We start from the raw sequence: 16,225 nt of genomic DNA, 5'->3' as shown, positions 1-16,225 counted from the left end.
AATCTCTTCCATTTAGCTGAGTATGTCTTTCTTGTGGAGGGTCTGCGAGCCTCCAGGATAATGTCCTTGACCCTCTGAGATAAGACAATTTGGTTTTGTTTTAGGCAATTTTCCAGGCAGTCAGCTGCAGTGTTTTCAAGTTTGGATGCAGGGTCTTGAAGTTGTTCTGCGTTAGAAGTAGAGGCCATAGGGGTAGAGGCCATGAGTTCATCCGAGACATGCTTCTCAGTAGCAGATACCAGTGCTGCCTTGGCCAGTCTGGAGCTATCAGTATCACCTTTGGCTGTTCCTCTCTGATCTTCAGTAGAACTCTGTACATCAATGGGAGTGGTGGAAAAGCATACACTGTTAGGGCATTCCAGTTGAAAGAGAGGGAGTCCACCTTCCAGGCTTGTGGGTGGTATACTCTTGAGCAGAATTTCCTCGGTTGGTGGTTGAGTGGGGAGGCAAACAGGTCTATCTCTGGCATTCCCCATTTGTTTGTTATGATTTTGAAGATATCTGGATGCAGCATCCATTCGTGAGCATCCGTGGTAGTTCTGCTTAAGCTGTCTGCTAGTGAATTCTCTTTTCCTGGTACGAATTTGGCTTGCAGTTGGATGTTGAGATTCAGGGCTAGGTTCCACAGATCCATTGCCATCCGGCATAGAGGGTAGGAATGCGTGCCTCCCTGTTTGTTTATGTACCACATGACTGTGGTATTGTCTGTCCTTATCAGCAGATGTCCTTGCTGGAGGAATGATTTGAATGCCTCGATAGCATGTTTCACTGCTAGCATCTCCTTTAGGTTTATGTGCAAATTCAGCTGGTCTGGAGTCCATAGGCCTTGGATGCACTTGTCTTCCATGTGTGCTCCCCATCCTAGGTCTGAGGCGTCCGTGGTGATGGTCTGCCTTGGTTGTGGTTTGTTGAAAGGCAACTCTCTGTTGGACTGGCAGGCCTGAGCCCACCACAGGAATTCCTTTTTCAGGCATGGAATGATTGGAATCATGGTTTCTAGACTGTGCCTGAGTTGAGACCATACATTCCTTAGGTACCATTGTAATTTCCTCATATGCAGCCTGGCATGTGGGATCAAGATTATGCAAGATGCCATGTAACCCAGGGCCTGCAGGACTTTCCTTGCAGTGAGCTGAGTTTGTCTTGTCAAAGCCATGAAGTAGACTGGGAGTTGCTTTTGTTTTTCTTCTGTGAGAAAAGCCATCTGAGTTATTGTGTCCAGATCCGCACCCAAAAATGTTATCCTTTGGGATGGCACTAGTCTTGACTTCTGGATGTTGACTGTGTATCCCAAGGCCTGTAACAGGTGTATGACATAGGCCAAATCCTTTATTAGTCTTGTCTTGTTCTCCACTTGTATTAGGCAGTCGTCCAGGTATGGGTAGATTTGAATTCCCTGAAGCCTGCAATGTGCAATTACTGATGCCAGGCATTTCGTGAATACTCTGGGCAGTAGATAAGCCAAAGGGCAATGCTGAGAATTGATAATGCTCTGATCCTGCAAGAAATCTGAGGTGTCTTCTGCAATCTGGTCATATAGGGACGTGCAGGTATGCCTCCTTGAGATCTAGAGTCACCAGCCAAGACTCCTTGCCCAACATGGGAAGAAGTTGCTGTAGGGTCAGCATTTTGAATTTTGGCACAATGAGATATGTGTTTAGTGTGGACAAGTCGAGAATAGGCCTCCATTGGGTTTCTTTTCTTGGTACAAGGAATAGTCTGGAGTAAAATCCTTGGCCTTGTTCCATAGATGGTACCCTTTCTATTGCTTTCATCTGAAGTAAATTGTTGATTTGTCTTAAAGCCTCTGGCTTCTGGTTTGGTGGAAGGTTTGGCATTCCGCTCCTTCTTGGTAAAGTGTGGAAATGAAACCTGTATCCTTTGTCTATTGTTTGCAATGTCCATTTGTCTTTTGTAATGCAATGCCAGTTTTTTGAGAATAAAGCCAACTTTCCGCCCAAGGGTGCTTCCAGTTGTTCCCTTGTAGGCGGGATGAGAGTCAAGTCATTGTGTCTGTCCTGTGGAAGTGGTTGTAGTTGCAGCTGTGGCAGTACTCCTCTGGTTGGCAGGTTGCCACTGACGACCCCTGTAGGCACCCTTTGATTGACCTCTGCCTCTTGGGCGTCTATTCCTGCCCCTCTGTGCTTTGGAGGTGTCTGGAAAGGACCAATTCTTTGAAGGCCAGTTTCTGCTGAACCTTGGAGATTGGACCTGCAGAAAATCCTTAACTGTTTGCACAGATTTTGCTTTTTCTTCCACTTTCTTTAGAATCTCCTGTGCAGGGGAGCCAAATAAACTTTGTTTCTCCATTGGAGCATCTAGGAGTTTAGCCTTGACATGGTCCAGCAAGGATTGTTCTTTTAGCCAGGCATGTCTTCGAATTACTGCCCCAGTCATAGCTGATCTAAATGAAGCTTCCAGTGCATCATAGCCACATTTTAAGAAATGATTACTGACCTGCTGAGAATTGTGTACCAAATCCTGAAGGGCCTTATGGTCTAAAGGTTCAGGAGAAGAAAGCTTTTTATTCAGCTGATCTAACAAATATTCCTGGTACTGTATCATATGGAATTGACAGTTTAAAGCCCTGGCAGAAAGAGTAGCAGATGTATAAACCTTTTTTCCCCATCTCTCTAATGCTTTTGACTCCCTTTCAGAGGGTAGTGGGTTTTTGGCAGTGGCAGCTGCTACACCTTTTGGGCCCTGAGAAATAGTTTCTGGGTCTGCAGCATGGGCTTTATACAAGTGGAAGTGGGAACCCGGGACCCTGTAGTATCTCTGGATCTGACCGACCGGCACTTGCGAACAGCTTCTGCTTCGGGCACCGCGCGGCAAGAAAGACTGAGGAAAATGGCGTTGGCTGATGCCTTTATACCCCAGAAGCTCTGACGTCAGGGAAAGTGCGACATCAGCCGAGGCCAGACCCAGACTTCGGAATCCGGCCGACCGAAGGGCTGCCTGAGGCAGGACAACCCATATGTTATGACTGCAGATGCATCCTTGAAGGACATCCCCTTTTATGAATCCAGCAGACCATTATACTGTTAATAAAGCTCATTGTGCAAGAGCACATGGAGAGGGCATAGCTTTAGTCCACAAGTTGTGTACAAAATAGATGCCCGGGACAGGGAATTCCAAGTGGGAGAACAGGTCTTAATATTGGTCCCACAACTGAGAATAAATTTCTAGACAAATGGCACAGACCTTATGAAGTACTCAAGCAGATAAACGTGCTATTAGGTGAGACAACCGGGAAAAAAGACACTAAACAAATTTATCATACAAATGCAATGAAGCCCCTGAAATAAAACTGAGGCAAATGAGGTGAGCACAGTGTCAGGGGGTTACAGTCTATGAACAAGAGAGAGTAATAGTATCCTTCCCCAAAATGGTGGTAGATACACCCTCTCAAAATCACAGAAGCAGGAATTCCAGGGATTTCTCTTGACAAATAAGTCTTCCATGAATTAACGGGCATAATCCCTTTTATTAATCATCACATAGAAACCATTCAGAGAGAACAGAATTAATTTAAAAAATGACAAAATCCCAAAAGCCCAGAAGCAATTAGTCTGAGAGGAGATCAAAAAAATTAAAAACTAGGAGTAGTTAAAGTGCTTACAAACACATGGCACAGCCCTACTGTGCTAGTGCTAAAACTAGACGGTACTGCCTAATTCAGTAATTACTTTCACAAAATTAACAACATCCCCAGGTCTGATAGCTGCCCTTTGTTTAGATGAGCTTGTGGAGCAGCTAGGTAAACCCAGACTTCGTACTACCCTGGGCCTAATCAATGGATATTGACAGATTCCATTACCCAAGCAGGCTAAAGGAAAATACTGTATTCTCTATTGTAGATGGCCTATTTCAATAGACTGTCTTTCATGGTAAACCACCCACATTTCAAACACTGGACCACATACTCGGACACAATCAGTCTTTTTCAGTGGCTTCACTCAGAGGACAGGGGCTCTCATCTTCCTAAAATTCAGCCAGTTTTGGACTCCTTGAAACAGGTCAGGCTCAGTGCTGTTCTCCAAAATGTAAAGTTGGCATGACTGAGGTTAGGTATTTTGAATACATAATTGGATGGGATTAAATAAGACAAAGAGGCAGAGAAAGAGAGATAAATTAAGAACACAAAGGAATGGGCAGTTCTTCAGGAAAAAAGGCAGACAAAGACTTTCCTAGTACTTTCTGTGTATTTCCAAAAATTTACTCCAGAGTTTGCTTCCATAGCCTATACCCTAACAAATCTGACTGAAGGCAAGATGCCAGAATGAGTCAGGTGGACCCCAGAGGCTGACAAAGAATTTAGAACTAGACAAAGCCTCTGTAATGGACTAGTTCTGGTGTCCCAGACTTTCCCAAGCTTTTTACAGTTTACACAGATGCATCAGATGTATAACAAGTAGCACTGCCTGCCCAGCAGACAGAAAATGAGGAATACCCAGCCTGTTGTCTCAACCAAAAGTTAACGACATGGAGACAACATATCAGATATCACACACCTGAGAGGGAATGCCTGGCTATACATTGGGCTTGGGATTCCTAACACTTTACATGATAGGTAAGGAATATGCTAGTTATGGATCATGTCCCCTCCTCTGCAGTGGCTTCAACAGCTGAAGGAAGGCAATGTCAATCTTTGCTGGTGTGCCCTAGCACTGCAACCATTCTGATTTCTCACTCACCACTGCCTCTGTATTCACCACCACAATATGGAGGGCATGTCTAAGGCTCACAGACCTGCCAGTGGGCTTGATATCAATGGTTCCAAGCTCTGTGCCAGAGACTTCTGGTTTGCTATTACATTATCAAGCACTGTCTAAAAGCTGTAATTCTCCAGTATAAGAACTCAGGAGGAGAGACTTTAAACCAAATGTTGTACATAGTTCTGCTAAAAGCATGTTAGCTGCTTTTAATACTGCCAACTCTGAAGTTTGCACTGGCACTTTTACTGAACATTTGCCACAACAGCAGCTACTGTATTGAACTACTATTTTCATTTCAAGAGGCTTCCATTGAGCTGCTGTTTTATTTTCCAGCTGTTGCTACCTTGGGTTCCCTTTTTTTGACAAAGTCAGCCTGATTTTATGCTTGTTCAAATGAAGTCACTGCTTTTACAAGAATGAACTATAGCGTATCTGCCACCTCGACGCACACCTTGGTGCCACTTTGAAGTTTATGTATAAGATGTGCCAAAGGAGGCCAGGAACAAAGGGTCACATGTTGAGGCTTACTGTACATGTTAAGGTTAGGGAAAGGTGGGTAATAGAAACATGGTTGTTCTGGGGCTAAAAAAAAATCACATTTGCAGCACAGGTTCAAATATATTAAAATGCTGCTCTGCACTCTCTCTAAACTCTCCATTACAGTTAAGAACTTGCAGGGATGGCATCTCTGACAAAGCAGTATACTGTCACATTAATATTGTAATTACTATTATTATTATTGCTACTACTACTATTTTAATTTGTACATGTAAGCGAACTGAGTCAAGAGGGCACTTTCGCAGTCTTCCCCTTGTTATATATTAATCAAAGAAATAGACACATTTTTCAAAGTACAAAAACAATAGGAAAGCAATGCATTAAGAATGATTAAATATCAAACAAGAGATTCATTACTCCATTGCCTAAGTAAATTACATGGAACAGAAACCAAATGCTAATCTGTTCCAATAATCCAGAAACAACCCCTCAGCCTTCACCTCTCAAGCTGTACCCACCCCAAAGAACGACTATTTCTCAGACTTCATCTGTGTGGTCATACATTTTAGAGACAAACAAGCAGGATTAGAGGTCTATGAAATGGGGACCTGTTTACTGGGACCAGCTAACAGTGTGGGATGAAATAAAGGGTTGGGGAGTAATGACACAACAACATTAACTTAGAGATAATGATTATTTGACCTGCAGAGTGATGGGAACTATATACAGCACGAGAGAATCTAAGAACAAAGTGGGATTCCAATACCAGAAGTAATATGGTTGTTAACTGAAGCATAAATGAGCACTGTACCCACAGACAGATTAGTTAGTAGAGTATACAAATGACTAACAGAAGAAAAGTAATGAAAACATTAAGTGGATGATAAAATGGGAAGAAAAACGAGGTCTTCAGTACATGAAGATAGTGAACTGAAAGAGATATCTAGCTCCTAAAACGCCTCAAAATCTAGACATTATATATATATATATATATATATATATATATATATATATATATATATATATACACATATATACACATGGGTTCCCTTCAGAATTTCGAATTTCTAAAACCTCGAATTCCATATGGTCGAGACCATATGATTGAAGGTTTAGAACTTCAATATTCTGAACAGAGATCTGCATATAGTGCGGAACGGGGGATTTCCCTTTTCATCGCTGTAGTGCGATCTCAGAGTTGGTATATTCAAGTAGCGGGGATGTGGGGGTGCAGGGGGACTCCCCCCCCTGCATAAATGCTGAGAAAGTTGTTTTTTTTTTTCTTTTTTTGGATTTATTTTGGAATGTCGAGATTCCGAAACTTCAATCATATGGTCTCTATCATATAAAATTCAAAGTTTTGGTAATTCGACATTCAGAAGTGAATCCATATACATACATATATATCTATATATATATTTTGATACCCTGGAGAAAACCTATAAAATGTTCCATGGGGCTAATATGGAATATTGGAGATGTAAAGATCACATTGTAGGGGACTGGGAGCATATTTTTTGGGTAGGAATGAAATTAGGGCAATTTAAAATGGATTTACAGTCTTTATTCAGATAATGGGCAGAAGCTGTCAGTTTAAAAAAGGGAGAGTGTTTAATGTAAATGTGGTGGAGAAACGTTGCCAGAGCATATCAAGGTTCTTGTAAATTTGACATTGTTGGTATTTAAAAAGGGATTATGGAAAACTGATAAAATGTGATTAATTGAAGGCTGCACTAAAACACTGAGTACATATAAGAAAAAAGAAATCTTAGAAGGGAAAAGGGAAAACAAAAGTATATAGAAGAAATTGGCTCTCTAGGATCAAATATGGAGAGAAGGACAAGGGACAAAGAGATGAGATCACCTCAAATTAACATAAATGAGAACAGTCAAAGATATTCTGCAAAACTGTTAACATTGCTGATTGTAAATGGCAATTATTATGTTTGCATGTTTAGAAATAATGCTCCTTCCAAAAAAAAAAAAAAAAACAGGATTGAGGTCACAGGAACAGGACTGACATACAGTCACCTCAACATTTAAAGGTGAAGTACATGTAAACATAATAATCATCAGAGACCATTCTAAAATGCTCTTAAAAACTACAGTTTCATAAAAAATTGGAAAGCTTCCCATAACCAACATGCAAAATTGGTTTCTGGGGCTGTACAATCCGTACAAGAGTAAAGTCTTCTAGACCCTTTTACAGGTTTACACTCGGTCAATATAAACTCTAAGAAACAACTTCCCTGTTAATAAAGACAAAAGGATCACATTTTATAGTTTGACAAACCTAATATCAAAGTGGAATGCCCATTACCAGTCAAATCACAGGAACGTACAAGGCATTATCTATTAACTTCATAAAAATGAATATATTTTAAAAACTTGCAGGAAAAAAATCTTTTCTTGCACTTGGTTAAATCTGATACATTCTAGTTCTCCCACTCCATTACTAAAAGCTATGCCTTTTCAGTGTCCACATTACCTTACATATCCTGCACTATCTGCAATGCATCACATGGAATGGAGTTTATCGACATCCGCTGTACACAGTCCCTACTGCACTCTGTGTTATTTACTGCTGCAAAGTATTACTTTCTATGTTTTGTTGTTTTACATTTTGCAGAGGTTGTGGATTCTGCAATTTAATGCTGCACAATCTTCTTTATTCTCTCCAGGTAATGGTTGAAATTGATCCCTGCATTTCAGTCCATTACCATACTTAACATGAAATCAATTAAAACCAAACACATTCTGATATACCAGCTGCACTCACAGCCAGTAATGGCTGTCACAGTGTGATGGATAATGTAAGGAACACCCAGTGCCTAATCAAAAGGCAAACTTCATAAAGAGAAGTATTAAAACACTTTTGTTCCCAAAGCACATTTTCAAGCCATATGCCAACAACAGGCACAGGTCTGTTACTGATCACTTCTGTTACTACTTCAAACCTGGTTAGAGCACTTTTACTAAATAGCTAATACGTTCAACTCTTTTTTCACTGAGACCATCCAGCCCCTAGCTAGTCAGTTACCTTCTTCTTCCTCCTCCATAACCAATGCTATTGGTAAATCTCCACCCGCCTTTAACCTTCAACCAATATCCACCTCCTACATCAGAACCCTCCTGAAGAAACTTAAACCATCCAGCCTATCGGCCGATCGTCTCCCGGCCGAATACTTACAAATAGCATCAGATGTTATAGCCTACCCTATCTCAATCTTGATAAACAGAACTATAACAGAGGCTACAATCCCCTCTCTTTGGAAAATATCATATGTCATCCCACTTCACAAGGGTGGCTCCTCCACGGAACTTTCAAACTTCAGACTTATAGCCATATTGTCCCCAATAGCAAAAATAATGGAAAGGTGTGTTCACAAGCAACTCCTATACTATCTTAACCTAAACAATCTTTTGTCCATAAGTCAACATGGCTTTCGCCCCCATCACAGTACAACCACCGCCCTCCTCTCCTTTGTTGACTCAGTCAACTGTAACCATAATAACAAATTAATTACTTCTGCTCTCTTTCTGGACTTGTCAAAAGCCTTTGACACGGTCAACCACCAATTATTGCGCCACACCCTCGAAACCCTTCACCTTGACAACTTAGCCCTAAGCTGGTTTAATGCTTACCTTTCTGGTAGACAACAAGCAGTCCAGTGGCAAAGCAAGCTATCTCACTTACTACCTAACACCATAGGTGTTCCCCAAGGCTCTATACTTGGTCCCCTTCTTTTCTCCGTATTCATAAATGATCTCTATTCAGTCATCCCCAAAGCCACCTGCATTCAATATGCAGATGACTCCACACTAATCTGCTCTGACGTTTCTCTCCATAATCTCCAGGTAGCCACCCAAAACTGCTTTGCTGCGGTTGAAAAATGGTTCACAGAACGGAAACTTATCCTGAATCCAACAAAAACTAAGTTACTACTAATTTTCCCCTCCTCAACCACTTCCTTAGGGCTACACCCTTCACTCATTAATAATATGACCTTCCACGATCAGTCCACTAACGGCACCATCATAGAGCCTGTTACCAACACCAAACTACTAGGCGTCACTATTGATCACAAGCTCAAATTTGACTTGCACATCAGTCAAACTATAAAGACAGTAAACAAGAAACTTGGTTCCATGTACAGAATTAAGAACTTTCTAACTCCCAATACCAAACTAACCATAGCACGTACACACCTCCTCTCCACCCTACTGTATGCCTCTCCGGTACTTTCCTTCCTCAACAAAACTGAGCTTAATAAACTCTCCATTGCTTATAACCATATTGCCAAATTCGTTACAGGAGAACCGTACCGTACTCATCACTGCCTTAACCTAAAGAAACTTGACTGGTTAGAACTCCCCAATCTTCTCAAACTTAACCAACTTACTGAAGCATTTAAAATAATTAAGGAACCAGATAAAACCCCCTCACTGAACAAAGTTTTAACCCCCTACACCAATCTTAGCTGCCTCCGATCTTCAAATAGTGTCCTGGTACAAACTATCAAATCTAACAACTTAGGTGGTGATGCTCTCTATGCTAATTCCATTGGAAAACTATGGAATTCCCTTCCTAATAACCTAAAACTAACTACCTTTCTCAACCAGTTCAAAAGTAATCTTAAATTATTCTTAAAAGCTCATTGGCTATGTCCTTGTACTAAACCAGACTAATCCTAAAAGTCCACAATCACCCTCTTGCCATTTCCTATTGCCCTCTCTCCCTTCTCTTTTTCCACTAGATCCCTAAAATAATATGTTTATAAGATCTCTAGTTCCTCTTGACTGCCTTCCCCTCATAATTACTATGAGCGATTTATGGGATAAAAACTTCATCCTTCTCCTCTGAGCTTATAATCTTAATCCTCAATATCGTCTAGTGTATCCCAATTTCACTTTCCTATATATCACTGGACTATTTAATTTATGGCTATGTTTAAATTGTCATCTCTTCCTACCATGTTATCAAGAATTAAATTTAATTCAGCAAGAATTTATTCTTTATGTAAATCAAAGTCTTGATTTTTTACTGTGGAGCTTTTCTCCCCGGGTCCCTGACCAAAAATGGATATGTTTATTTTGTGTCTCTAATTATTTTTATTTTATCAAGAATTTATCTGTATGTAAGTGAAAGTCCTGTTTTTACTGTGGAGCTTTTCTCCCCGGGTCTCTGCTGAAAATGGGTATGTATCCAGTTGGATTAACTCGGTAAACAAATGTAAAATAAAATAAATAAAATAATAAATACTAGGGCATGTATTTGAGAAACAGGAGCTTTTGACAGCTATGTTTATTCCAGCTTCAGTTCCGCTTCCTCTCCTTTATATATACATGTAACCACAATCCCAGCAGCACAACAGCAGATTCCTGTGCGGAATACCTTTTGTGAACTTTTCTCTCTCCATATTTCTTTTTTTTTTTTTAACCCGGTACACAGATACTCATTAAGAACACAAACCGCAGACCCAGTATTCATATAAATCACAGCTAACATTCTCCTTCCCTGAAGCTGCACGTGTACATAGAATTTTTGTTCTACATTTCTGATTTACATTGCAAAGGAGATTCAATTAAAAATCATGTTGTTGATGCTTACCTTGCTATCTCGGCTATTTCTGCAGTCTGTGATATCCAGTTCTGGTAGGGGTATGCTTCATCATCATCCTCTTCGGCTTCCCTTTGGCTCTGCTTCTTTCTTCCATATCCAGATGGCTGCGTCCGAGACGTCTGTGTGACTGTTGAAGTATGGGAGTGTTTGTGTTTAGGGGAACTGTGATTTGAGCCGTATTCCTCCTCAGAAGTAGAAGTGTAATCTGAACCCTGCTGGCGTCGTCTTGAGCCTTGTAAAATGAATTGGTTTTACAGACAAAGAAAGAAGATGGAGAAGGTGAGGATAAAAGGTGAGCCAACAACCCAGAGGTAAGATAAGAAACAAAGCTCCTGATTCTGTAGACCTGGAAAATGAAGTACTGCTGACTTATTAGTAATGGCAAACATACTCTAGCAAACTTACTCACAAAATGGTAATTGCATTCTGAAATGCCATAATTCACTGTGTTACCTTTAAGCCAAATTCCTAGCCTCCTGTTTTCATCAAAACGGCAAACTAAAATAATATACAGGATTATGGAATTTTTCTGGAGTCTGTTTTCTCTCTTTGCTGTTTTTAATAGGGTTTGATTAAAAATAAACTTATCTGACTCCAAATAAATGGTAAAAGAATAATGCGCAGATCGAGATCTTAATTGTGGTGTGTGGGCATGTGGTGAGGGGTGGTTTAATTTTCTAAAACGAGCCAATGACTATCAGCAAATCATCAAAATGTACTTACAGAACTCATTCAATGTTCAAAGTTTACGGACTACTTATTCAGTTAAAACCTTAGTACAGAAAGATGCAAAAATGAGGCAACACCTGTGCCCCTATTTCTTCATAAAAATTTACTGTTACTCCAAGTGTCACTCCATTCACCGTAATGTTAGATGAAACCAAGGAAAGGTACTTGAGAGTCACCTATTTAGCCTACAAGCTTAAGCATGTTAGGCTTTTCCACAGGTACAGCTGCCTACCTGCATGCCACCTCCCACTGCTTTCCTATGCAAGATATGTAATCAGTTGGCAAGTTTCTAAATTCTCTGCATGCCCATGGGTTGGCACAAAGTATTGTTTGCAAAGGGAGTTTTATATTAACTGGATTGCTCTTACCCTGGTTCAGTCTTCACTTAAGCAACTAGATCCAAAATGCAAACTCACTTTCACATATTTTTAACACACGTTAAGCATTGCCCTTATCTTTACAGCTAAGACAAATTGCACCTTAGTGTCTCTTGTGAGCTTTCATTTATCAAATTCTTCATGGAGTAAACACAATGTTATATAATAATAATAATAACAATAATATTTAAAATTACAGTGATGTATTACAGCAGTCTTCTTCCCAATGACAGGCTCATGGGTGTGTATTATAACTCTGTATATCGATTGAGCCTTGTTATAATAGTTACAAGTTTACTTTACTTTGTAATGCATGCAGTTTAAAGAAGCAAATTAAAACCTGGTACGTATTACAGATGATACAGGGATAATAACAATAAATTGCTAATTTTCTGTTAAAATCAATAATATTTCACATTTAATCAAACTCCAATGCATATTACCAGTTGTGAGTAAAGATGCTTGTGTGTTTTCAAAATTAACTCTAAATACAGACAGAATTTGTATGTTTCACGTTTCCTTTTCACAGTCAAACACTTTCCACTGTAATTTTTAGACTGCTGTTGGCTGATGTAACTTCAGCAAAGTACTTCAGTTTCTGATTTGACATACAAGATTTGCATTAAAGTCAGATTATAAAAGTCCATCCATAAGTAATCAACAGATACAGGTTTAAACCAATCTCCAGTCCCAAATTATAAACTCTGGAGTTATAGAAAGAAACACCTTGTCAATCAACTGTTAGTTCTTAGTAGGGGTACTGAAAACTAAGTACTGAATTCATTATTTCTTTATTAGATTACAAAATACATAGAGTTAGTATTTAAATAAATGCAGCAGTATCTGTTAGTTAGCAAAACACTTTAAGAACTCAGCATTAATGTACTCTAGGAAAATGTACTCTATGAAAAAACATATATGTATTTTTTTAATATTGCACTAGGAGCCCAGCTATCAAAAGGTAAAATAGTTTCAATAATTAAATCTTGTTATTTATTTAATGTTATGAACATATATGTCCATGAGTGTGGGGCTGGAAGTGAACAGTCTCAACCTTGACATAAAACTGTTTAAACTTGCTTGTATTATTTAGTCCTTAGTGAAACAAACAACATTTTTACTATAATATATATATATATATATATATATATATATATATATATATATATATATATATATATATATATATATATATATATATATATATATATATATATATATACAGCAGTTAGCGTTGTCGCCTCACAGCAAGAGGTTCTCCCATTCGATTCTCGGCTGGAGTGCCTTCTGTGTGGAGTCTGCATGTCCTCCCCACGGTCGAGTGACGTCTAAAGACATGCAGGTAGGTGTGCGCGTGAATGGGTGTGCCTTCTTTGAAGGTTGGGGGTCAGGCTGGCAACTTGGCACCATAAAAATCCACTGCCATTCATTAACAGACCGGAGTTCCGCTGTGGCGATCCCCTAACCAGGAAAAGCCGAAAGACACTACTATATATATATCAATTTTTCTAACTAATCCTGAAGTAGTTAGTTCAACCACTGGGTCCAAGCTGTTTCACATATGAGGTTGGGAGAAGTGTGTCCCAAAAGAGTACGGCCTCTCTAAACTACACTGCATGCTAAGTCAGTGTGGTTAAGGGACTGTAGGAAAAGCGAAATACATGAACAGGCTCTCCCACTGGATCATGTTACCTAGCCCCACTGACAAGTTCCCCCACTGTATCTTGTGGCTTATGCTAGCCTCATTGCCAGGCTCCCTCACTGCATCTTGTGACCTAGCCACATTGCCAGACTCCCCCACTGTTTCTTTTGACCTAGTCCCATTGCCAGGCTCCCACACTGTTTCTTGTGACCTAGCCCCATTACCAGGCTCCCCCACTGTTTCTTGTGACCTAGCCCCATTGCCAGGCTCCCCCACTGTATCTTGTGACCTAGCCCCATTGCCAGGCTCCCCCACTGTTTCTTGTGACCTAGCCCCATTACCAGGCTCCCCCACTGTTTCTTGTGACCTAGCCCCATTGCCAGGCTCCCCCACTGTATCTTGTGACCTATCCCCATTGCCAGGCTCCCCCACTGTATCTTGTGACCTAGCCCCATTGCCAGGCTCCCCCACTGTATATTGTGACCTAGTCTCTTTGCCAGGCTCCCCCAATGTATCTTGTGACCTAGCCCCATTGCCCAATGTATCTTGTGACCTAGCCCCATTGCCAAGCTCCCCTACTGTATCATGTGATCTAGCTCAATTGGCAGGCTCCCCCACTGTATCTTGTGACCTAGCCCCATTGCCAGGCTCACCCACTGTATCTTGTGACCTAGCCCCATTGCCAGGCTCCCCCACAGTATCTTGTGACCTAGCCCCATTGCCAGGCTCCCCCACTGTTTCTTGTGACCTAACCCAATTGCCAGGCTCCCCCACTGTATCTTGTGACCTAGTCTCATTGCCAGGCTCCCCCACTGTTTCTTGTGACCTAACCCAATTGCCAGGCTCCCCCACTGTATCTTGCGACCTAGTCTCATTACCAGGCTCCCCCACTGTTTCTTGTGACCTAGCCCCATTGCCAGGCTCATAGGTTCATAGGTTCATAGGTTTATACTAGGCTATCTGCCCTAAGGCATTTATAAGCCTAGCCCAAATTTTTGTGGCTTACGCCACCCCTTATATGAAAAAATACTGTGCCCATTAGTTTGTTGTGCCTCTGTCCAGCAGTGACACAGAGATGATTCCCGGGGTAAACCTACGATCTCCCATCCACAGGTCTAGATTTCTCTTGAACAGAGTCAGCGAGGTGCTCTGCCTCACATGGACCGGGATTTTATTCCACAGCATAGGGAGTCTCTGAGTGATAAATCTATCCCTTGTGACCTAGCCCCATTGCCCAATGTATCTTGTGACCTAGCCCCATTGCCAGGCTCCCCCACTGTATCTTGTGACCTAGCCGCATTGCCAGGCTCCCCCACTGTATCTTGTGACCTAGCCCCATTGCCAGGCTCCCCCACTGTATATTGTGACCTAGTCTCTTTGCCAGGCTCCCCCAATGTATCTTGTGACCTAGCCCCATTGCCCAATGTATCTTGTGACCTAGCCCCATTGCCAGGCTCCCCTACTGTATCATGTGATCTAGCTCAATTGGCAGGCCCCCCCACTGTATCTTGTGACCTAGCCCCATTGCCAGGCTCCCCCACTGTATCTTGTGACCTAGCCCCATTGCCAGGCTCCCCCACTGTATCTTGTGACCTAGCCCCATTGCCAGGCTCCCCCACTGTTTCTTGTGACCTAACCCAATTGCCAGGCTCCCCCACTGTATCTTGTGACCTAGTCTCATTGCCAGGCTCCCCCACTGTTTCTTGTGACCTAACCCAATTGCCAGGCTCCCCCACTGTATCTTGCGACCTAGTCTCATTACCAGGCTCCCCCACTGTTTCTTGTGACCTAGCCCCAATGCCAGGCTCCCCCACTGTATCTTGTGACCTAGCCCCATTGCCAGGCTCCCCTACTGTATCTTGTGACCTAGCCCCATTGCCAGGCTCCCCCACTGTATATTGTGACCTAGTCTCTTTGCCAGGCTCCCCCAATGTATCTTGTGACCTAGCCCCATTGCCCAATGTATCTTGTGACCTAGCCCCATTGCCAGGCTCCCCTACTGTATCATGTGATCTAGCTCAATTGCCAGGCTCCCCCACTGTATCTTGTGACCTAGCCCCATTGCCAGGCTCCCCCACTGTATCTTGTGACCTAGCCCCATTGCCAGGCTCCCCCACTGTATCTTGTGACCTAGTCCCATTGCCAGGCTCCCCCACTGTTTCTTGTGACCTAACCCAATTGCCAGGCTCCCCCACTGTATCTTGTGACCTAGTCTCATTGCCAGGCTCCCCCACTGTATCTTGTGACCTAGCCCCATTGCTAGGCTCCCCCACTGCTTCTTGTGACCTAGCCCAATTGCCAGGCTCCCCCACTGTATCTTGTGACCTAGTCCTATTGCCAGGCTCTCCCACTGTATCTTGTGACCTAGCCCCATTTCCAGGCTCCCCCAATGTATCTTGTGACCTAGCTCCATTGCCAGGCTCCTCCAATGTATCTTGTGACCTAGCCCCATTTCCAGGCTCCCCCAATGTATCTTGTGACCTAGCCCCATTGCCAGGCTCCCCCACTGTATCTTGTGACCTAGCCCCATTGCCAGGCTTCCCCACTGTATCTTGTGACCTAGCCTCTTTGACAGGCTCCTCCAATGTAACTTGTGACCTAGCCCCATTGCCAGGCTCCCCCCATGTATCTTGTAACC

At 42.0% G+C, this 16,225-nt stretch overlaps 1 protein-coding gene across 1 annotated transcript in view; it reads right to left on the bottom strand.

The window, feature by feature from the left end:
• CEP170B (centrosomal protein 170B) overlaps positions 1-16,225 on the bottom strand; it is a 1,277,870-nt gene that overhangs the window by 250,064 nt on the left and 1,011,581 nt on the right. Inside the window, exon 13 of the mRNA XM_044074358.1 lies at positions 10,828-11,071. Coding sequence (XP_043930293.1) covers positions 10,828-11,071 — 244 coding nt within the window. The remainder of the gene's footprint in view (positions 1-10,827; positions 11,072-16,225) is intronic.

Source organism: Protopterus annectens, chromosome 6.part0 (assembly GCF_019279795.1).
Source record: "Protopterus annectens isolate FY-2018-M chromosome 6.part0, PAN1.0, whole genome shotgun sequence".
Lineage (NCBI taxonomy): Eukaryota > Metazoa > Chordata > Ceratodontiformes > Protopteridae > Protopterus > Protopterus annectens.
The sequence above is the reverse complement of the archived record's forward strand: the minus strand, read 5'-3'. Positions and strand labels throughout refer to the sequence as shown.